General features: G+C 38.8%; 2 protein-coding genes and 1 pseudogene across 2 annotated transcripts; 2 read left to right on the top strand and 1 right to left on the bottom strand.

Annotated features, from left to right (window-relative positions):
- Positions 1-1913: 1913 nt before the first annotated feature.
- On the bottom strand, positions 1914-4077 carry LOC103321873 (vignain-like). Its single transcript, XM_008223723.2, has 4 exons — positions 3169-4077; positions 2728-2963; positions 2486-2629; positions 1914-2405 (listed from the first exon to the last, which is right to left on the bottom strand). The coding sequence occupies exons 1-4, from the start codon at positions 3605-3607 to the stop codon at positions 2139-2141; spliced, it is 1086 nt and encodes a 361-aa protein (XP_008221945.2). The 5' UTR covers positions 3608-4077; the 3' UTR covers positions 1914-2138.
- Positions 4078-6734: 2657 nt separating this feature from the next.
- Positions 6735-18263, top strand: LOC103321932 (ABC transporter B family member 15-like; annotated as a pseudogene).
- Positions 18264-18597: 334 nt separating this feature from the next.
- LOC103321931 (putative multidrug resistance protein) lies at positions 18598-23092 on the top strand. The gene is made up of 6 exons (XM_089044460.1): positions 18598-18697; positions 19717-19913; positions 20134-20151; positions 20640-21097; positions 21366-21906; positions 22010-23092. The coding sequence occupies exons 1-6, from the start codon at positions 18598-18600 to the stop codon at positions 23090-23092; spliced, it is 2397 nt and encodes a 798-aa protein (XP_088900586.1).
- Positions 23093-23177: the final 85 nt, after the last annotated feature.

The raw sequence follows: 23177 nt of genomic DNA, 5'->3' as shown, positions 1-23177 counted from the left end.
CCAGAGCCAGTGAGAGCCACACCCATCGGACCATTAGTTTTGACACTCTGAGAGAGAGAGAGAGAGAGAGAGAGCATGTTTGTCCTCCACTATATATCCTTTGATTTGAACAGTTCACAGTTGAACAGTGGTCTCCACTTTGTGCACAGTGTATATATATATATATATATAGCTAGGAGATGGGAGAAAGAGTGACAGCCCATTTAATGCTGCTGCCCATGTCCTGTTGTTGTTGTTGTGGGCCTCCTTCCTCCGTCCCCTCCTTCCTCCTCTTCCTGTTTGTCAGGCTCAGGCTTTGCCCGTCTCTTTATGCTTTTTCACTGATGCTCTGGGGATTTGACACATGGACCACCTGATGCCCCCCACGTAGTACCATCTCTGGGTGCCATATGTGGTGTTGTGTTGTGTGTGCGCATCTCTCGCTGTCTTTGCCCCAACTTATTTACCTCGTATTGTTTTGTGCTGTGTATAAACTCTGCGTTTTGACCAATTCATGCATATGATATGCATGCATGCAAGACAAACTTTCACAACACACAACAAAAAACTATAAACCTAAAACTCTCATTAGGAGAGACTACGAACCCGTACAAGTTACAACAAAATCATATTGAAGTGCTACAACTTAATTCGAATTAAAAACTTAATTACTTATTTGGATATTCGAATATCAACAAACACAATCTAAGATGGCAAAGTGTGAGATACGTTGATTGTACAAAGTTGGTTGAAATTTGAGACAAACGAGAATCATATAGAGGAAGAGCTCGCCGAGACGGGGAGGATTACGTGAGTTGGACCGAAATCAACAAAGAATCAATGGAAATTCCTGTCACCGGCCGGACCTTGGTGAGTTAAAGAGAGAGGCCTTTGTGTGAGGGGTAATTATGTTGCCGCCCTCGTAACAGCAATTCTTTAGGTTCTTTCGTATTATAATTGTAATAATGAGAGAATGTAAGCATAGAATTACAGGTCTTCATCACAGTTAAAGGCCGACAAAGATCCAGTTGAAGCACACAAAATTTATAATTAACAGCAAAAGTAGTGAGCCTAAACCTAGAGCTACAAGTTACAACTACAAAAGGTTCTCTGTCCTTTCCCAAGTATATATGATTTGCGGCAACCGATGAATTTGTATATTTTGTAGTAATTGTTTAGACTTTAGTTTAGGGATTATGTTGACCGGGAACAGGGAAATGCCGGTAGCACAGATGGTCAAAGATATGGCAGCCCACCATGGTCCAATGGAAACTGTGGCATGCGTGCGGCCCTGTGAGTCTTTTTGAGCTGATCAAGGCCACAGGGTTGGCCTCTTCAACACCTATCTTCTTAGTTTAATCGAATCTGTTTTGGAACCCAATAAACTTATTTTTTGTTTCCTTAATTTATAAGATTAACACACTTGATACGATGCACAACTTCAGAAAAACACTTGTACGGCCGTTTGCATTTTCTAGGATCTAGGACGATGACTGTCTTTATATAAGCTTAAACTGCGTCCAATTTTTTTATTTTATCACATGGTAATTAAGATTTGCATTTAAATCCTTAATTTACCATAAATTAGTGAGCATTTGTTTAGTGGTATTTGTTTTGTCATGTTTGACTCATATGGATAGCTAAAACGACTTGTGATGAGTTTCAATACATAATTAGGTGTGTTTAGTTTTATTGTGGCGGTATAGATTTGCCGATCAGTAGACTCATTTTAGGTAAGTTGGAAGAGTGGACCTAATTTGTTGCAGCAGTTGTCCTTTATGGATGGATTGGATCAAAGAATACTTGCTACATGATTTTGAACTCAACAAAAACATGAACGGGCTAAATTAGCTAGTTGGGCCTATACAAATAAATAAATAAAATTCAGAGCGAAGCCTGTGTGCTAGTTCTTTGATCACATAATCATGTGCACGTTCATCAAACTCTCAACCTTTTATTTCATATTTCAGCACCAAACAAACATTTATTTTCATCCAAAACGAAAGCGTAAATTCAGTACACCACACACTGTATATATAAGCACCTAAGATTCATATGCCTCTTTTAGGACAAAGCTTGATCACTGATAACTAAATTGGCAAACGAAATCTACTAAACTATACTATATCATGCGTATCAGCAGTACATAGCATAGAGCTTTAGAGTTCATCCTTGAAGGAGGAGGAGCTTCTTCTTTTTGTGTTGCTTGGGGAAGACTTCATGGGGTAAGAGGGATCTTTTGCAATTCCACACAGCCCTTGTTCTGCATCAACTCCACGTTGGATCCTTATGTATCCCTTCTCTCCCCACTCTTCTCCCCAAGAGTTCTTCACAATCCAGTACTTGGTCCCATCCAGAGTTGCTCCATACCCCACAACTGCCACGCCATGGTTTAGCTCTGTTCCACAGTCCCCATTAAACACACCCTGCAAAATTAATTAACCCATGATTTAGCTCTCATCCTTGTGTTTAGTTAACTAATTTGAAAGCAGTTGTATTTTTATACCTCTGAGTAAAATTGGAAGTCTCTGCCACCAGCATCTATTGCAACAGATACAGGTTGGTTTGCAACAGCTTTCATCAAGGCATTTTCATTGTTTTCGGGTACGTTTTCGTAGCCATCAATTTGCACCAGAGGAGCATTCATCATCTGCAAGAACCAAAACAAAGCATGCCCATTTTTTTTCACATGCATGAAGGAACATGATATTTTATTGATGTGGGGTAATTAGTTGGTTCTTTCTTCACCTTGGTTGAGTCACAAGGCCCATCACTGGCTCTGTAAGGGTAGTTCTGCTCTGTTGTTATGCCGCCATTTTTCTTTATGAAATCAAATGCCTTTTCCATCAAGCCACCGTCGCACCCTTCGTTGGGGTCTCTATTGCAGTCAACCAGCTCTTGCTCAGACAGAGAGACTAGGGCCTTGGTTTTGATTTGATTGATACCCTCCACTGCAACTACAGTTGAAAATGCCCAGCAGCTACCTGTAACATCAACAACGTGCAGTAAATTTTAATCATCTCTTGATTTTGATCAACATGAAAGTTGTAACATTTATTCATGAAATGGACTGCATATTTTCCCCATCAACTAGCAATCGTAACACAAAATTTGCATAAACTTTCAAAATATTTCAATGAAAATTGTCACATGAAAATCTTTGGTCATGTACGTATATCTGAGACTTACCGCATTTGCCTTGGTCTTTAACTGCAGTGACTGCTCCATTCTTCCTCCAATCAACATTTGGTAGAAGATTGTCAGTGTTCTCATGTGTAAAGGCAGTTTCCCTTTGGCTGCCATGCAAAGACCTGTAGTGGCTAACTTTTGAGCCAGCATAGGAACTCACAAACTCATGGTTGGTCATGCCTGCAAACTTGTTCAGCTTCAGCTTGTAAGGCTTGCTCATCTGGTTCACCTTGTGCACATGCTTCACATTCTCCTTGAAGACATTGAAGCGCTTTTCCTTCTCTCTGAGGCCATGGGAAATTGTATGGTGGCTCCTCCACCTCTCATACAAGTCCCAGAGACTCTCTTCAGAGGCCAGGTCCTTCTCCTGAAACTCAAAGCTCTCAGCCAGGCCAATAACAAGAGCCAAAAACAGAGCAACCAAGATGATCTTCCTCATGTCAATCAATCACTCTAACAAAGGTTTCCTAATTTGAATCAAGAAATGTTGGAGTTTAAGGAAAATGGGTTTTGAGAATTATGGGAGATGAAGCTGTTTGATTACTTTGATCAATGCAAAGCATACCCTTTATAGACAATTTTGGTTGGTAGGGATTGATTGGCACTAGAGCTCTACATGAAGAGTGTACGTAGCTTGCCATATTGGGCGAGGTCTCAACTTTATAGCTTTAGACATAAAATCTGGGGAAAAGATGACATTTTGTTAGAAGTTGTATATATTTTTGGAGGTGGGGTTTGTATTTTGTTGGTTTATATCTACAGCCTACATGCCATCCACGTTACCTTGTTTAACTTGTTTATATATGGTGACACATGGGTTATGTTGTGGCACGATTTCTTGCAAGCCTATGGACTTTCCTGTCTTTGTTCAAAACCGAAAACTTTTCCAAAGGTTGGCTACTTGGGAGTAAAACTTGCGTGATTCTTTATCTTCTGCACTTTGTCGATTTTCTTTTTTGGTGTATCAAAGATTTTTATGTCTAATACCTAATTTTCTATTATTATTTTGGGCAGCTACTCAAGGATCGATCTAGACTTGTACTTGTCTGTGTGTAGTGTTTGATATTTGATAATATAATGAGATGGAACCATAGTATGAAATATTGATATTATTGCGATAATGTCGGAGACGATAATTTCCTACACGCTCATGCATTATTTGGACAACATATCGTGATGAGACCGAAAAATAAATGAAAATGTTGAGAAATCACGCTCTTGCACACATAAGGATTCAAACCCCTCCATTTCCCAACCACCTTTTGAGCCTTATCCAACCCACTGCGGATAAGTTTGTGAACATATCTACGACGTGTAATATTTGAGTAATGCTACACTTAACACATTTTTATCATACATTTTTATACCACATGATGTGGCATGTCCATATTATATGCCACATCAATTAAATCAATGAAGTGTATTTTAATTAAGACAATTAGAAAAACAAATACCGGAATAAATCATAAAAGAAAAGAAAATATTAAATAATTTTAATTGATATGGCTATCTATCTTAACTGCTACATAAGATGGTATACAAATGTGGTAAGAGTAACATTATTCGTAATATTTATAAGGTTTAAAATGTCTACAAGCTAATATTATCTAGGATAAATTTCCATATAAAAAAAATTCTCTAAGGATAAATTTAGGCATATGTTTAATGTTATTTAATATTTTATTATGGAGTTGTTTTTTTTTTTTTTTGGGTTATATATTATGGAGTTGTATTATTATCAATATTGAGTTTTAATATTGTACATTATACGTGATACTAAGTTTGAACTTTAATAGGAATCCTTTCTATGTGGTACTAAGTTACTCATACATTTTATTTTTTTTTTTTGTCAAGCTCATATATCTTATCATATAAGTGTAATACATTGTAGTAAATTATTATAACTAAAAATTTATGGTGTGTTTAATTTTCTTTCACTAATTACTACATATTTTCTAAAGTTACAGTGTTTGTCAAGTCTCTACATAATCAACTTAAATCACTCAAACCCACCATACCATATATTTCTTTCCAGTTTTTTGTGATAAAATAATAGACAATTGATTAAGTAAACATCCTCTAAAATTTCAATAAAAATTTTCAAGTTTTTCTCACAATTTTCGTGATTATTATTCAATTTTTATTGATATCAATATTTCCTCACTATTTCCATCGATATATCCGTGTTTTTGGACCACTGATATTTCCGAAACTCTCGATATTTTAGACCTTGGATGGAACAAACATTTTAAGGTTATCTGATTATACAATACTTATAAAGTGGAACCATATCTCCAAAAAAGAGAGAGGTTAAAGTGGAACTTATTGTTAGCAAATAATCTATTATTAGGGATGTTTATAAGCAAAGATTACGCATATAATTTGCGATTTAGATTGACAAATTTTTGGGTAAAAAATTTAGAAGATTAATAATTTAACTCAATAATATGGTAGACTATTTGATGAAAGAACATTTGTTTTGGACATATTGAGACCTTGACTTGCATTTGAGTGGTCTCAGATTCGAATCTTCATGACACATTAGTAGTGCGTATGTGAGAGAAACTACCCTCCCATTTGCTTATAATTTTAAAAAATGAAAATAAGATGCATCCACACATGAAAATACGATGAAAAATGAAATCCAAATCCACTAATTTTCTTTTTCCATCATATTATTCTGATTGTTTTAATGTGTAGGATGTGTACGCTAGAAAATTGTTGTGGATGATTTGACTAGCCACCTTAGATTGAGTGAAAAATAAGAGCACTGTAAGTTTTGCAGGCCAGCCAGGAATTTCCCATCATTATAGTAGTGTAACCTATAATGAATGTAGATCAAATTTCGGATGTTTGGCTGTGCCTGCCTATGTTATTAGTAATGGTTGGTAAATTTTTAACATTTGGTTTGCCAACAAGAAGAAAAGTAAGCGACAGAACAACACAACATCTCCAAGGAAACTCACTTAAACGCAACCCCTTGTTTCTGGCTACCTTTTAACATATGCCATGTACAGTTATCAAGGGACAATAATTTGCCCTTCTCTTTGACTTGTCAAAACAGTTGTTCCCTAAAAAAAAAAACAAAATTAAGCTGATATAAACAGCAAATGTGTACAAATTTTCCCTTTTAATTTAATGGACTGCCCAGTAGATTCATCTAAGCAGCAAATGCTAATATTTTGATTTCTCAGCGTTTAATGCTGTGGTAGGAAATGAAACTGACTCTTTTCGGTGCAGAGTAGAGGAGGAAACTGACTTTTGGAGCCAAATATTCTGGACTGAGTAAAGCCATTAATAGTAGAATGATATGTACTTCACAACTGAACCCCACAATTCTAAATTCTTATAAACAAGTTGACATCTCTTTAGGGTAAGCATTCAAAAGTTATTTCAATGGGATTGTTGGCATTTTGTGCCTAAGCAATCAGATAAACTAAGATCCGATTCCTCTCTTGTTCTACATCAGTAACATTGACTATTGGTTTCTATTACTGTAGAGGCAACAGAATGGCAGCAAAATTGTATCTAGTTTGTATAGGAGGCCAATGACATTATATAAATACATGAAAGGCTCGAAGAGTATGTGCAAGATGTTACAATACCACTGGCACTATATGTTTGTATATATCAAGAATGAGTATAACCATCCATTTGGGTTACATTTGAGACAGTGAATTTTCCTAGTGAGGTCTGTGTTGTTGTTTGTGGCCTGCAATACGGGGAGCAAAGGAAGCCTCTTTGGATATGCCGACGGCATAGACAGGTTACTGTTGTTTTTTTGGGACTTTGGGTAGCATAGGAGATGGCTCCATGACCCCGTTAACCATGGTAGTTCTTGGTGGGATGATCAATGAGTATGGACGTTCTATTCCCTCCAATGAGACTGTGAATGAGATAAAGAAACTAATAATACATTCATAGAGACAAAAAAGGCATGTTAATGGACATTTTCTTGGATGGTTGTTCAAGAAATGGATTGCTATAATGTTGAAAATGCTTCAAGATGAAAATTTATACCATGTAAAATTGTTAACACAAATTTCCATTTCCTAGCACACACGGAAGTCAACGTCACAATCTCCTCCTAGCAATTAGTCTTTCTTGCTATAAATCGGATTTCTTGCTGTAAATAGGATTGTATTCATGTCTATATTATTTCCTACCTTAAGTAGATATCCTGTATTAGTATAAATAGGAACTTTGTGTAATCTGTTTAATACAAGGAAATATATTTTCTACATGGTATCAGCCTAACTAGGGTTTCCTCCCTCTCCCTTATTCAATCCAATCCTCTCCTTTAGGTCCACCTCATGGCTTCGTTTGAATCCAACATCTCCCTCCCTAGCTGTCACACCCCAATTTATTTATTTATTTATTTATTTTTGGGGAATGTGAGGTAAAAGAAAAATTAAAACTAAAACTTTAAATATCAAGAAACATGAAAATTGAACATAAACTTTGTTGAGGCCCAAAAAATCCACGATTCGGCTCAAATAAATTCTCGGCCAAATCGATACCTTACAGAAAAGAAACCCAATTTGGGCACGCGAAAGTTCATCATATGCGCTTGCACACATGCCACGCCAAGCAACACGCACACGCTAGGCAAGGAATTATTATTCCGCACCTAATCACGCCACAAGCTTAAGTGGGCCCAAGCCACGCGAATGCCTTGGGCTTGCTGAGCGGGTTGTAGTATGGATGGTTACTGAGCATTCACGGGGCCCATTAATGGTCCAAGGAGTGGAAGTTTTAGGCTACTTGGGAGCACCAAAATTCAAGCTCATTCCTTGAGCCCAAAAGCATGAGAGAAAACCTAGTAGCCATCACCTTAAGAAAACCTAATAGCCCATAAAATCCCACATCAGCCAAAGCTTCCAGCAACCTGACAAAATTAAAAGGAACTCATAAGCGCTGGAAACAAAACAACTCAGCCCAGCACCTTATAAAATATCCAACGTTGTACATCTCTATTAAAACCAGATCACAGCCAAACCACCAAACCAAGCAAACCCATGTGCTAATCACCTTTTTGACCAAGCACCCTTACCCATTCTTTCCTCTTCAAACTTTGGTGAGAAAACAAGAAGCAAAAGTGGGTGGCACCTCACCCACATGGAGAGTCCAGCTGCTTGAGGACCTTGGAACCACAAAAAGCTGCGTGCCTATGGGTTCAGGCTAGAGAAATTTCACCAAACTAGATAAATGGAAGAAAGTGAAGGAAAATAGGAGAGGGTGGCTTGATAATATTAAGTCTTCTAGCCCCTATAAAAGGAGAAACTTTCTTCCCAGCAAAACAACTCACAATGGACATAACAGACAAGAACAAATTGAAGGCAAGCATCCACTATGGAATCCTTCAATTTCATGCTTTGTTCCTCCATTCCTCTTCCTCTCTTTCTCAAAACCCACATCCAGAGAGAGCAAACATCATCTCTCATCTCTGGAACCCTTCGATTTCAAGCTTTGTTCTTCCATTGCTTCCATTTTTCTCCTCTGTCAAGCCACCCAGAAGCCTGACGAAGCTTTCATCAAGCTGCTGGAAATCTGCTAAAGACACCCATGCTTCCATATTTTTCCTCTTTTCCATAAACACACATCTGGAGAGCAACTTTATCTCTCACCTCTAAAATCTCTGCAATTTCGAAACCCAAGCCTTCTCCCTCTCTCTCATGCTAAACTCGCGAATGCTCAGCTCTATGCCACAAGCTTCTCATGTCAAGCCAAGAATTTATCTGTAAGCGATTGTTGGTTTCATTGGCGAAGAATACCAAATGTTTCTTGAGGCTTAGCTACCCTTTCGAAATACTCTTGGAGCATGATCCTTAAACTCAGACTCAAGGAGCAATTTCACACATTTCTCTTTTTTGGCAGCCTAAGCCCTGCTGGAATAAAAAGAACCCTACAAACTTTTATTTAAGTCAAAGTAATTTACATTGTACTATTACAAGCAAAATAACAAGAAAGTAACAAACTTTCAACAAAAAACTCAAAACTATCCACAACTCATTCTTCTTGTTTCCTCAGCAAAAACTAAACTTCAGATTCAAAGCCTGCAATAGATTCAATAAGGGGTGAGCATTACATGCTCAGTAGGGGTCCTATGTCTTATGTGATTAGTGAGATTTATAATGTACAATTTATGCAATACATGAATGAACTTCATTTCTACCCAACCCGTTAATCTATATAATAGGGCAAGCAAATCAGCATGTCCCATACCATGCATTTTACCACTGTGATTCCGAATGCCCCATTATATAAACTAACACCCATTTCAATCATCCCATAATTCCCCTTGTGCTAGTTATCTTGTCTACACCATTGATCTCCAAGCCTAAATCACTCAATCAACAATTATATCTCCGATTTCCTAATCTACTGTGCACACAAGCTCGCCTGAACTTGGTCCCTACAATGGTTAGACTCAACTAAGATTCTTCCCATTATCCTCTTTTCCATAATTTCTTTATCAACCCAAAAATTCCAACCACCACTGTGTCTAAATTAATCAAATTATAATGATAATTGACAAACACGTATGCATCCAATATCAAGGATAACAATCAAATAATATAACCAAGCATAATATAGGATTTACAATATTTAATTAAATCAATGTATGCAAAACTTCCCCAAGAAAAACCCCTACCTCAAATCCAAAGCTATTGTATAACTTCCCATTTGTAAGTTCAAATACTTTGAGCTTCTTCAAAACCTCACCACACTTAGTTCTCTTATTTTCTTTTGTCTACGATTTTTTTAGGAAACTACTATAACTTGAAGAACTTATGATTCAATAACTATTAGTTAGAACTATATATAGTAGGTTAGAGTCGGTAAAGGAAATATGGATGAAGCTTAACATTATGCCACCTAACTAACCTAGGGATCTCTAGACTACATCCTAGGATTTATAGACTATATGGGTGGCTTGAAGGTAAAACTGCCACCCCATTTAGTCTTAGGTGTTGGCTTCCGGAGAGTGCTTAGTGAGCACTTGCCAATTACATTTATATATATATATATATATGAATATCTATTGTTCTTACACCTCATACCAAAACATATCACCTCATGCTTCAATTGGTTTTGAAGACTCCCTAATGCAACATGTCACTTAAGAGAAAGCTTAGTAAGCACCAATACCTTTCTAAAAGCTTTTGTGTGTATAGAATAAATATTAAATGAATTGCTATAGTTAAAGTCATACAATGAGGTTTGATAGGCTATAGCTAGATTCACATAGCTTACCATAAAACTAACTATATATATATATATATATATAGTTTTGAAAACTAATAATTATAAATAATTAATTTTATGAAACATTAATATACATATTTAAAAATACGGGGTTTTACACTAGCACCAACTCTTCTCATTTTATCAAGCTTACTGACTCCAACTATCTCATTTGGCTTCCCTCGCCAACTCAAACCGTTTTTAGTTAGTTATGACCTCTAGAAATTTATTGATGGCACTCATAAACAACCTTCTGCCCAAACCTCCACTTCTACCACCGTAACACCCACAACCACCACCGCCACTCTTACCCAAACCAATCCTGCCCATGCTCAATCAACAAGACCAACCTGCCCATGCTCAGTGGTATCAACAAGACCAACTCATTGTTAGCTATATCACCAGTACACTCTCTGAGTCCATTCTCTCTCTCACCGTCGGCTGCATCTTTGCCTGGTATCTCTGAGAGTGTCTCCAACGCCACTTCTCTCAATCCAGTATGGCCAATGAACTTGCTTTTCGTTTTCAACTCATGGATATGCAAAAAGGCTCTCAACCCATTGATACTTACCTTCGTTATGCTAAATCCCTTGCTGATTCACTGGTTGCCATCAATTAACTTGTCTCCCCAAAGAACTTGTCACTGCTATGCTCCGGGGTTTAGGACCCGATTACAAAATGCCCGTCATGGCAATTCTCGCTTCGACTTTGCTGATCTTCATGCTCGTTTGTTAGCTTTCGATGCACATGCTCCTTGAATCTCTCCTGATCAAAACACAACCCTAATGGCCACCCAAATCTTTTCCTTATACCACCAGTCATACTTCCTTCAATTCTTACCGTGGTGGTGGCTTCTCCAGCAACAAGCGTGATGGCCGATGGCTAGCGTGGTCGCGACCGTGGTGGTGGCACAACTTCTCATCTTCCTGGAGCAACCGTGGAATGGCTCCCATTAGCCCTAATGGCATAATCAATCATGGCCTCATTTTGCTCCAAGTTCTAGACCTCAAAGCAACTGGCTTTCCTTTCAGGCCTCCTGGGCCCAATCGCCACTTCTAGCAAACACTCTGCTCGGCCCAACTCAGCTCTTGGTGTCTTGGGACTCGCTTGTGCACCACTTGCAATACCAACCAACATACTACTGCAACATGTCCCCATTCACTACAATGGCCCAATAATTCTTTCCTTCCTTTGCTGGGGCTCAATTTATGCAGCCACCTGACTCCACTTGGTACCCTGACATAGGTGCCACTCATCACATGACTGGTAGTCCTTCTAATCTCTAAAATCAACATCCATATCAGGGTAATAATTCTGTATTTCTTGGTAATTGATATTCTCTCTCTATCTCTCATACTGTCTCTCTTCCTCTTCCTTTAGGTTCTCACAAAATTTCTCTTCAAAATGTCTTTTGTCTTCCTTTCTTCATACTAATCTTCTTTCTGTTGCCCGTTTTACTCGTGATAATTTAGTTTTCTTTGTTTTTACTCCCGACTTTTATCAACTCTTATAACTTACGTATTGGTTCGTTACTCTTTCAGGGCCCTTCTAAAGATGGTCTTTACCCACTTTCCCTCTCCTCTCACTCATCCACCGTCCCTCGTGCCCTTACTTCCGTGCACTCTCCTGCTTGGCATCGTCGTCTTGGCCATCCATCCCATCTTGTGCTCTCTCACTTTACGCCATCTCTAGGCTTTAAAGTCTTTCATGCTTTTTGTAAGGATTGTGCACTTAGCAAATCCACCAAATTATCCTTTATTAGTAATAAAACTTTTGCCCCATATTCGTTTTATTTAATTCACTCTGATGTATGGTTGTCCCCGATCATTTCTTCACTGGTTATCGCCATTATGTCTTGTTTATGTCCAGATGACTTTTTCCGTTACTTCTGGATCTATCTTATGCATCTTAAAAATGAGGTCTTTTCTCACTTTCAAACCTTTCTTGTCATTGTTAAAAATCAATTTCACACCACTGTGCAAATCCTTCAAAATGACAATGACACTGAATATGTTAATAATGTTTTCCCTGATCTTTGCAGTCAACTAGGAATCCACCAATATTTCTCATGTCCCTACACTCCCCAACAAAATGGCCTAGCTGAACATAAACATAGACACATTACCACCATGATTCGTACCTTTCTTACCACTTCTCACACTCCCTACAATCTCTGGGTCGAAGCTGCCCTCACTGTTGTCCATCTCATCAACCTACCTACTCTTAATCTTCAATGGGACACCTCATACACTAACAAACAATTTTTATTGGAAACATTCCTTTAATGAATTCCCTGGGAACTTCTATAGTAAATGGAATATACAGAATTTTAATCAATCAAATATTGCAAATCCGGTATCTATTGGAATTGGACCATAGAATTTCTGTCTATACCGCATCATAATATCAGATTGGGGAGGAAGATTGGAATTAGAGATTGATAGAAAAGCCAAGATATGGGCTCATGTGAGTAGGAAACAAAAATATCTATTCTAGTTATATCATCAGCTATGGGTTCAAATCTAAGAGAAATTCTAGAGAATGTTTGCTACCCTAAGATTTTCTTGTCTTTCCTGAATGATAAAGAGAAAAAAATTGGGTCAAAAGAAAATGCCATTTTGGAGTTTTATCAACAATTTGCTTGTGTAGGCGGGGATCCGGTAGTTTCTGAATCCTTATGTAAGGAATTACAAAATAAATTCTTTCAACAAAGATGTGAATTAGGAAGGGTTGGTCAACGAAATATGAATCGAAGACTAAATCTTGATATACCTCAGAACAATACATTTTTGTTACCGCGAGATATATTGGCAGCTGCGGATCATTTGATTGGAATGAAATTTGGAATGGGTACACTTGATGATATGAATCATTTGAAAAATGAACGTATTCGTTCTGTAGCGGATCTTTCCAACATCCTCCATCCTACTCTCATGTCTAAGTGTTCGGGTGTTCTTGTTTTCTTTACCTTGGACCATATACTGAAAATAAACTCACCAACCACACCCTTGAATGTGTTATCCTTGCATATAGTTCTCACCACAAAGGTTACCGTTGTTTACATCCCTCCACGAGTCGTGTTTAAACGTCCCATCATGTTTTATTTAACGAAATGCATTTTCCATTTGAGCATTTACAGGTATCATCTTCTTCATAGTATGTGGATATTGAATTCCACTCATTATGCCCTCCTCCGCACTTGGGCTTGAATCGATCACTCCTGCCCCAGACCCAAACCTAGACCCAGACTCGCAAACGCATTTCACCTCCCTACGCACTTTTCCAGTTGCTACAGTCATAAGCCATGACCCTAACCTCGCCGTACTCCTAGTCCACTCCACGACACTTCTTCTGTGTCGGCCCAGCCATTGCTCCAACCTTATTCCCGACACCCTCACATACACGTTCTCCATTTATGCATGCCCTAGTTCCAACAGCTCAAAACCCCTAATTCCGGTAGCTCAACCCCCAGTTCCGGCACCTCCAACCACCAGTTCAGCAAACAATCTTTCACTCCTGCCCTATTCCTCATATGCACCCACCTTCAAGATGGTATTCAAAGCCCAAGCTTCATACCAACAACACTGTTAAATACCCCTTCTTGTGCCTTATTAACTGTTGTTGGTCATACTGAACCTACTTGTTTTTCACAGGCCACTAAGCATCCTGAATGGTGTGACTCAATGACTGAAGAGATAAATGCACTTCTCAAAAATCATACATGCTTTTTGGTTCCTTCCTCTCCTTCTCAGAACTTGGTTAGGTGCAAGTAGGTTTTTGGGATTAAGCGTCACTATGAAGACTCCATTGAATGCTACAAAGCTCGTCTAGTTGCCAAGGGTTTTCACCAACGTCCGGGCATAGACTACGCTGAAACCTTTAGTCATGTTGTCAATCCTTCCACCATTGTCACTATTCTCAGTCTTGCAATTTCTCGTGGTTAGTCCATTCGTCAACTTGATGTCAAAAATGCCTTTCTTCATGGGTTTCTTCAAGAAGATGTCTACATGGCTCAACCCTCTGGTTTCATTAATCTCACTCGTCCTTCTTATATTTCAAGTTCCACAAAGCACTCTATGGCCTCAAACAAGCAACTTGTGCTTGGTTCCATCGCATCGGTACTTTTCATCACTCTATAGGCTAAACTGAGCCAAGCTGACACTTCATTATTTATTTTTCAATAGGCCTCCCATACCATCTTTCTTCTTCTATATGTCGACGACATCGTGGTAACTGGTAATGATTCCACTCATCTCTGACAATTCATCTCTTTTTCATATGGCCACTTTGACAGCAAAGACCTTGGTCTGCTCAGCTATTTCTTAGGTTTACAAGTTCTTCATAAGGATGGTACTCTCCACATCATTCAACTCAAATATGCACATGAACTTTTACAGAAAGCCAATCTTCTCAACTCCAAACCCACATCTACTCTATTGGCTGCCAAGGTTCTCCTTTCTGTCTCTGATGGTGCTCTCATCTTTAACCCAACCGAGTATCGCGTGCTTGTTGCCAATTTATAGTATTTCACTCTTACTTGCCCTGACATATCTTTTTCCATCAACACTGCTACTCAGTTCATAAGTGCCCCTCGCACTCATCACCTTGTTGTCGGCAAACGGATACCTTACATCAAGGGCACTATTGATCTCAGCCTCACCTTCACTCTTCAAACTGCCGCAGCTCGCCTCATCTCTTACTTTGATGCTGGGTGCCCTGATTCTTGTCGATCGACCACTGGATATGTGATTACTCTTGGAACTAACCTCATCTCATGATGTTCCAAGAAACAGTACACAATCTTGCGCTCTAGTACAGAATCAGAATATTATGCCCTCTCTCATGCTTGTGCTGAAACCACTTGGCTCTGCTTCTTTCTTCATGAATTGAGTGTGCGTTTTCGGTTCCCGAACCAACTCTTTTGTGACAATCTCAACACCACGTGCATGGTTGCCAATCAAGTTTTCCATGCCCGCACACGTCACATTGAATTGGACTATCACTTTGTCCGTGAAAAGGTTGCTCTTGGAAGTCATCAAGTTTGCTTTGTTCCTTCTGTCGACCAACCCACGGACCTGTTTACCAAAGCCCTTCACAAACCACGCCATCAACATATGTCTTCCAAACTTTTGCATCCTGTGACGCCCAGTTTGCAAGAGGGTGTTAATGCATCTTTCCTTTCCTAGCACACACACAAGTCAACTTCACAATCTCCTCCTAGCAATTAGCCTTTCCTGCTGTAAATCGGATTGTATTCATGTCTATATTATTTTCTACCTTAAGTAGATATCTTGTATCAATATAAATAGGGACTTTGTGTAATCTGTTTAATACAAGGAAATATATTTTCTACAAAAATATATAGCAGATTACCTCATAACTTGTGTATTGTGTGATGATACTTCTTTCATTAGATGTCACAAGAAATCTAAGAGAAGTATAATAACTGCCTAATTACAATTTATTCATTTTAATTGTTTAGCCAACTAACCTGCATACTTTCCTTTTTTATAGTACTCCCTGAATCTGTTGTATCTTGCCATTGAAGTTGGAATTTCTGCGTTTGTGGTACGTATCTATGTAGCTTAAGGCTTTTCCTCTGCATAAACAAGGAAGAATACAATGCAATAATAGTTGCAAGGTTCTAGCAAAAGTGGCTTTAGATTTGCTCTGCTTTTGATCTACAAAAAAAACTTGTACTTGGTATTTGGTAAAAGGCATAAGAAACACCTAAACATAGTATAACAATACATAAATTTAATAACCGGTTTATGATATACTTATCCTGAAGACATATCATTCATATTTTGCAGAAGGAATTTGTTGGACAAGAACTGCAGAAAGGCAAACATCTCGAATGCTGAGAATAGAATACTTGAAATCAGTCCTCAGGCAAGATGTTGGTTACTTTGATAACCAAGATGCTGCTTCCACTACCTTCCAAGTCATTTCTACCATCTCTTCTGATGCACATTTGATCCAAGACACTATAGCTGAGAAGGTTTTCAATCCCTTCTCTTTCTGATTGTGTGTGTGCAAGTGTGCTTGTTTCCCTCCTGCCCTTACTCTTTTGTGCTGACATCACCTATATTTCCTTTTTTATAGATTCCCAACTGTCTGGCTCAGTTATCATCCTTTTTCATTAGCCTGGGAGTTGCATCCGTTTATTCATATGTTGGGGAGCGTCAAACACTAGATAGATTCAGTAGTGCCCTTCAGAAAAGTATGGAGCTTGGTGTAAAGCAGGGTTTGATAAAGGGAATGCTGATAGGGAGCATGGGAATGGTTTATGCTAATTGGGCTTTCCAGGCTTGGATTGGTAGCATAATCATTATCGAGAGAGGAGAACAAGGTGACCTTATTTTCGCTTGCGGAATCTGTGTCATCTGGGGAGGACTGTGAGTTTCTTTTCTTTTTGCTGAATTTCTTTACTTTGTCATCTTTTAATTCATCAGAAATCACGAGTCTTTGTATCTTCAGGTTCATCATGAATGTGCTCCCAAATCTCTCTTTCATTTTGGAGGCAACAAGTGTTATTGCTCGGATGTTACAGATGATTGAACAAGATCCTGCTATAGACACTCGAAAGAGAGGAAAAGTTTTAGGACATGGCAAAGGAAAAGTGGAGTTCAAATAGGAGTACTTTAGTTATCTATCGAGAACTGATACCCCCGTTCTTCAAGGACTCAATCTTACCATACTGGCTGGAAAAACCGTAGGTTTTGTTGGAGGCAGTCATTCTGGAAAATCTACAATCATTTCAATACTCGAAAGATTTTATGACCCTAACAAAGGGAAAATTCTGCTTGATGGATATGATATAAAGAGACTTCAGCTTAAATGGTTGAGATCCCAGATGGGACTTGCTAATCAAGAACCAGTTCTCTTTGCAACATCTATAAAAGAAAACATTTTATTTGGAAAAGAAGGAGCTGCAATGGAGCATGCGATAAGTGCAGCTAAGACAGCAAATGCACATGACTTCATCATTAAGTTACCTGATGGATATGATACTCAAGTAAGACAAATTTTTTTAGTCCTTTAAATCAATACATTATCTTATTACAGTTACTAATTTTGACTAGTGTTGCTTTAGGTGGGCCAATTTGGAGTTCAGTTGTCTGGAGGGCAAGCAAAGGGTTGCTATAGCAAGGGCACTGCTTAGAAATCCAAGAATCCTTCTGCTTGATGAAGCCACAAGCGCTTTGGATGCACAATCTGAAAGTATAGTGCAGGAAACACTAGACCATGCTTCGATCGGAAGGACAACACTTATTGTTGCTCATTGGCTTTCCACAGTTTGCAAAGCGGATTTGATAGTGGTTCTTCAATCTGGGAAAGTAATTGAGTCAGACTCCCATGAGGAGTCGATGCATATGAAAAACGGAGAAGGTGAAGAAGGGGTGCATACAGCAAAATGGTGCACTTGCAGCAATTAGCCATGCAAAATGATGAATGGCCCCAGACATCCAGCCGAAGATATAAGCCACCTAAAAATGATGACCAGTGTAAGACCTTCACCAATTAGCATAAGACCTTCACCAATCAGCATAAGATCAAGCTGGCAAAACAGCCCATCCCACCAATTCAGCTCAGTATATTCCTTAAGCGTTGCAGATATTTCCCAAATGCACCTTTATGGTAACTTCAACTATGTAAAGCAAGAAAATACTTCTAATCCTCCTCCATCCCAATTGCGTTTGTATCAAATGAATGCACCTGAGTGGAAGCAAGCATTACTTGGGTGTCTAGGTGCTGCTGGCTTTGGAGCTATACAGGCATTTCACTCCTATTGCATGGGATCAATTGCCTCAGTTTTCTTCCAAAAAGAATTTCAGGGAATCTGAAGTAAGAAGGGCAGCAAGTCTTGCCAATGCTTATGAATTTATAAGGTACTAACATATATATCTTCCTTTCTTATTGAAACTGAGGCACACAAATTTTTTTTAACTTTTATTTGTTCTTTAACAAGGCATAGTCTATATATAATCCAGTGGTATGAAAGATGGATATCAAACTTAATGTGGAGAAAGAGGGGTGCAACTCTCAGGGGCTCAAAAGCATAGAATAGCACTTGCTCGAGCGATACTCAAGAACCTGAGAATTCTCCTATTAGATGAAGCAACCAGTGCTCTCGATAGTGTATTGGAGACTCTAGTCCAGGAAGCGCTTGACAAGATGATGGCTGGTAGAACATGTGTAGTGGTAGCTCATTGGCTGTCCACGATACAAAAGGCAGACTCCATTTCTGTGATAGAGAATGGAAAGGTTGTGGAACAAGGTTCACACAATGAGCTACTTGCCATTGGACGTGGAGGAGCATATTTATTCTGCTTCAAAACAGCCCCTCTGCTTAACAGCTGAGTTTTTACTCCACTCACACAAATGGAAATGGCATAGGAGATAGATTTAATATGTAACGCTTTAAGGAAGGAATGCTATGTTTCAATAAGAAGTAAGGGGGCATGACCAACCTGGAAAGGTTGAAACAAACGACCTGTCGTTGGACAACATGTTTATATATTGTTTTGATGATGCCTTTTCTTTTTTTAAGTCAGCAAAACTCCTTTGGGATGAGCCTGAAAATATACAAGCAGATGCTAGCAAAATCTAAGATGCGTTATTTTTTTTTGCACCAAAATCTGAGATGCGTTTTTTTTTGGCCAATCATTAACTCAAAATGTGTTCAAGGACAAGGGGCATACTTCCAACAGCACAATCTAGTAAGTTTGGCTCAGAGTTGATGATGAAACTTAAGAATCAAAATTGAGTTCCACATAATCTACTCACACGTGTCAAATTAATATGCATCTCAAAGATTCACCCAGGCCGGTTGATGACCCATGTTTGAAGAATTTTCCTTTGACTTTTTGGCCTGACATGTTTGAAGAATTAAAAAAACTAAGAAAAGACAAAAACATTTTGTCATGTTATATTTCCCAATGTTGCATGAAGGCAAGAGGAATGCCAAGAAAACCAGAAACATAGACAGTTGGAATTTATGGAAACCAACATTTCGACAAGTCCTTAGTAATCAAACAAAATGCCGACTTATTCTAAAACGTGCATTAAGTTATTAGCTATATATGATCCATTTGGTATCAGTGAAGTTGAAAATGTCATAAAATACAACAAGGGAAGGCCACCTCTAGTAAGTTATCTTATCTCTTAACCATGGTTTTTTTGTTTTTCGTTTTTGGGTTACTAACTAAGCCAGCCACTAAGCTATCTCATCTCTTAAACAATGTGAATTTTATTGCTATTAATTAGCAAGTGATTGGTGTGATTTGTATTCTGTAGCTTGTAAGATGAGGAAGAAGGGAGGGCTTTTCAAGTATGCAGATGGTGTGGACAAGTTGCTGATGGTGTTTGGGACTTTGGGCAGCATTGGAGATGGGTTGATGACACCTCTTACAATGCTTGTTCTCAGCCGTGTGATCAATGAATATGGAGGTGGACAAGGCACTCTTACTTTCTCCAATGCCATTGTCGACAAGGTTAATTTGCTAGTTTTATCAAACTGTCCTGTCCTCAGACTATGAATTTTGGTTGGTTAATATATTTCCATTTTGAATGGCCAAGGCTAACAAGGTGCCAACTCGTTTTCTTTGATTCACAGTACTCACTCAGGCTGCTCATTGTTGCAATTGGAGTTGGAGTATCTGCTTTCATTGGTATTATGTCAACTTTAAATTTCTATTTTTGTTTCTCTTTCAGGGGTTGTTTGGTGCTTCGGTTTCTTTAGTATCTACAAACATGATAGGCTTCTAGAGCTCTGAACCTGCAACACTGGGTTTTCTGGTTTTAGAGTTGTCAAATCATCTTGAGTGAACATAATCTGCAGACTATATAGTATATACACACTTGAGTGAACATAAGTTGAAGAACCACATACCATTTCCAGTGATGCATATTATATATACTTGTCAACATTGGTAACTTGCAGAAGGAATTTGTTGGACCAGAACTGCTGAGAGACAGACATCTCGGATGAGAACGGAATACTTAAAGTCAGTCCTCAGGCAAGAAGTTGCCTTCTTTGACAGTCAAGCTAATTCTTCCATGACCTTCCAAGTCATTTCTACTATCTCGTCTGATGCCCATTTAATCCAAGACACAATAGCTGAAAAGGTTTTCAATTGCCTTTGGCATGCCTTGTTCTTCTTCTTTCTTCTTCATTTTGTAAACATGTATTGATCACCTGTATTTCTCCTTTTATGTAGATACCGAACTGCCTGGCTCACCTCTCATCATTCCTCTTCTGCTTTCCTGTTGCCTTCGTGCTTTCTTGGCGGCTGGCACTGGCTGCTCTTCCGTTCTCGCTCATGTTTTTGATTCCTGGAATTGGATTTGGGAAGGTGCTCAAGGACTTGGGAGCTGAGACAAACGGTGCCTATAGGGTTGCTGGAGGGATTGCGGAACAAGCAATCTCATCAATCCGTACAGTTTATTCGTATGTTGGGGAAAATCAAACACTAAAAAAGTTCAGCATTGCTCTTGAAAAAAGTACAGAGCTCGGCATAAAACAAGGTTTCACAAAGGGACTGCTCATAGGGAGCATGGGAATGATTTATGCCGTTTGGGCTTTTCAGGCTTGGGTTGGTAGCAAACTTGTTACTGAGAGAGGAGAAAATGGTGGTCTTGTTTTTATTTCTGGAATCTGTGTAATTCTGGGAGGATTGTAAGTTACTTTTCTTTATACTTCTTTTCTATATGCAACCACATGTCTATCACTTCAGGTATATAAACATATCATAATATATCAGTATATGCATGCGTGTTTGAACTTATGTATGTCATTTGATATGAACTGCATTCAATTACCTTGATGTTTCTTGTGTGTTATAAGACTCTTGTAAGAACTGATACGCCTCTCTTTCCCTAGGAATCTCCTCTCTCTTTTTTCCCCTCATTTGTCTCAACTAACGGCTTCAATCTTCTATTTTCAGGGCCATTATGAATGCGCTTCCAAATCTCTCTTTTATCACCCAGGCTACTGATGCTGCTACCAGAATACTTGAAATGATTGACCGCATTCCTGCCATTGACTCTGAAGATGAAAGGGGAAAAGTTTTAGCATATGTGAAGGGCGATATTGAATTTAGAAAGGTTGATTTCTGCTATCCATCAAGACCTGATACCCCAGTTCTTCAAGGACTCAACCTTAAAGTCCAAGCTGGTAAGATGGTGGGTCTTGTTGGAGGCAGTGGTTCTGGCAAGTCAACAATCATTTCTTTACTTGAAAGATTTTATGATCCGGTAAAAGGAGATATTCTTGTTGACGGATACAAGTTAAATAAATTTCAGCTGCAATGGTTGAGATCCCAGATGGGACTGGTCAATCAAGAGCCAATTCTCTTTGCAACATCCATAAAAGAGAATATTTTATTTGGAAAGGAAGGAGCTTCAATGGAACATGTAATAAGTGCAGCTAAGGCTGCAAATGCACATGACTTCATTGTCAAACTCCCCCTAGGATTTGACACTCAAGTATGCCACAATATTATACTCATTCCAAGTTTCAAGCAAAACTAGTATTATTCAATGTAGTCATTGCTATATTTGAATTGAAGTTTTTTACCTCTTACTTCAGGTTGGGCAATTTGGAGTTCAATTGTCTGGAGGACAAAAGCAAAGGATTTCTATAGCAAGAGCAATAATCAGAGACCCAAAAATTCTTTTGCTTGACGAAGCCACAAGTGCTTTGGATGCGCAATCTGAAAAAGTTGTGCAAGAAGCCTTGGACCAAGCCTCACAAGGAAGAACAACAATTGTCATAGCTCACCGCCTCACCACAATCCGCAAGGCTGATTTGATAGTGGTTCTTCAATCAGGTAGAGTGGTGGAAATGGGATCTCATGAAGATTTGGTCCACAAGAACGATGGAGAAGGTGGAGCATACAGTAAAATGCTGCAATTGCAGCAACAAGCAATGCAGAATGGTCCTGACATTTCCTATCATCCAGAGGATATTATAATCAAGCATCCACGAACTCCACATACACCAAATAGTGTAAGATCAAGCTTGCAAAACAGCCCTGCACTGAGGAGTGCGAGATCAAGCTGGCAAAACAGCCCGGTACCAAGGAATGTAAGATCAAGCTGGCAAAACAGCCCGGCATATCCAATCACCCCAATATTCTCCATCAGCATTACAAACTCCTTTCAAGCGGGCCAGTATGATGAATTTGACGATGAAATGTCACAAGACAGCTCTTATCCTTCCTCTTCTACTTGGTGTTTATTTAAAATGAATGCACCTGAGTGGAAGCAAGCAATACTAGGGTGTCTGGGGGCTGCTGGCTTTGGATCTATTCAGCCAGTTCATGCCTATTGCTTAGGAACAGTTGTAGCAGTTTACTTCCAAACAAACAATTCCACCATCAAATCAGAAACCAGATTCTACTGCTACATCTTCTTAAGCCTAGCAGTTTTCAGCTTCATTGCTAATCTCCTCCAACATTACAATTTTGCAGTTATGGGAGAGCGTTTATCCAAAAGGGTTCGAATAAAAATGCTCGAAAAAATTCTCACCTTTGAGATAGGGTGGTTTGATCAGGATGAAAACACAAGTGCTGCCATCTGTGCACGGCTAACCACTGAAGCAAACATGGTTAGATCCCTAACTGCAGATCGTATATCATTGTTGGTTCAGGTATTTTCAGTGCCTCCATAGCTTTTGTGATTGGACTGATAGTGACATGGAGGATAGCCATTGTAATGATTGCGATACAACCTTTGCTCATAGGAAGCTTCTATTC

This window comes from Prunus mume, linkage group LG2, assembly GCF_029339155.1.
Source record: "Prunus mume cultivar Tortuosa linkage group LG2, ASM2933915v1, whole genome shotgun sequence".
Lineage (NCBI taxonomy): Eukaryota > Viridiplantae > Streptophyta > Magnoliopsida > Rosales > Rosaceae > Prunus > Prunus mume.
The sequence above is the reverse complement of the archived record's forward strand: the minus strand, read 5'-3'. Positions and strand labels throughout refer to the sequence as shown.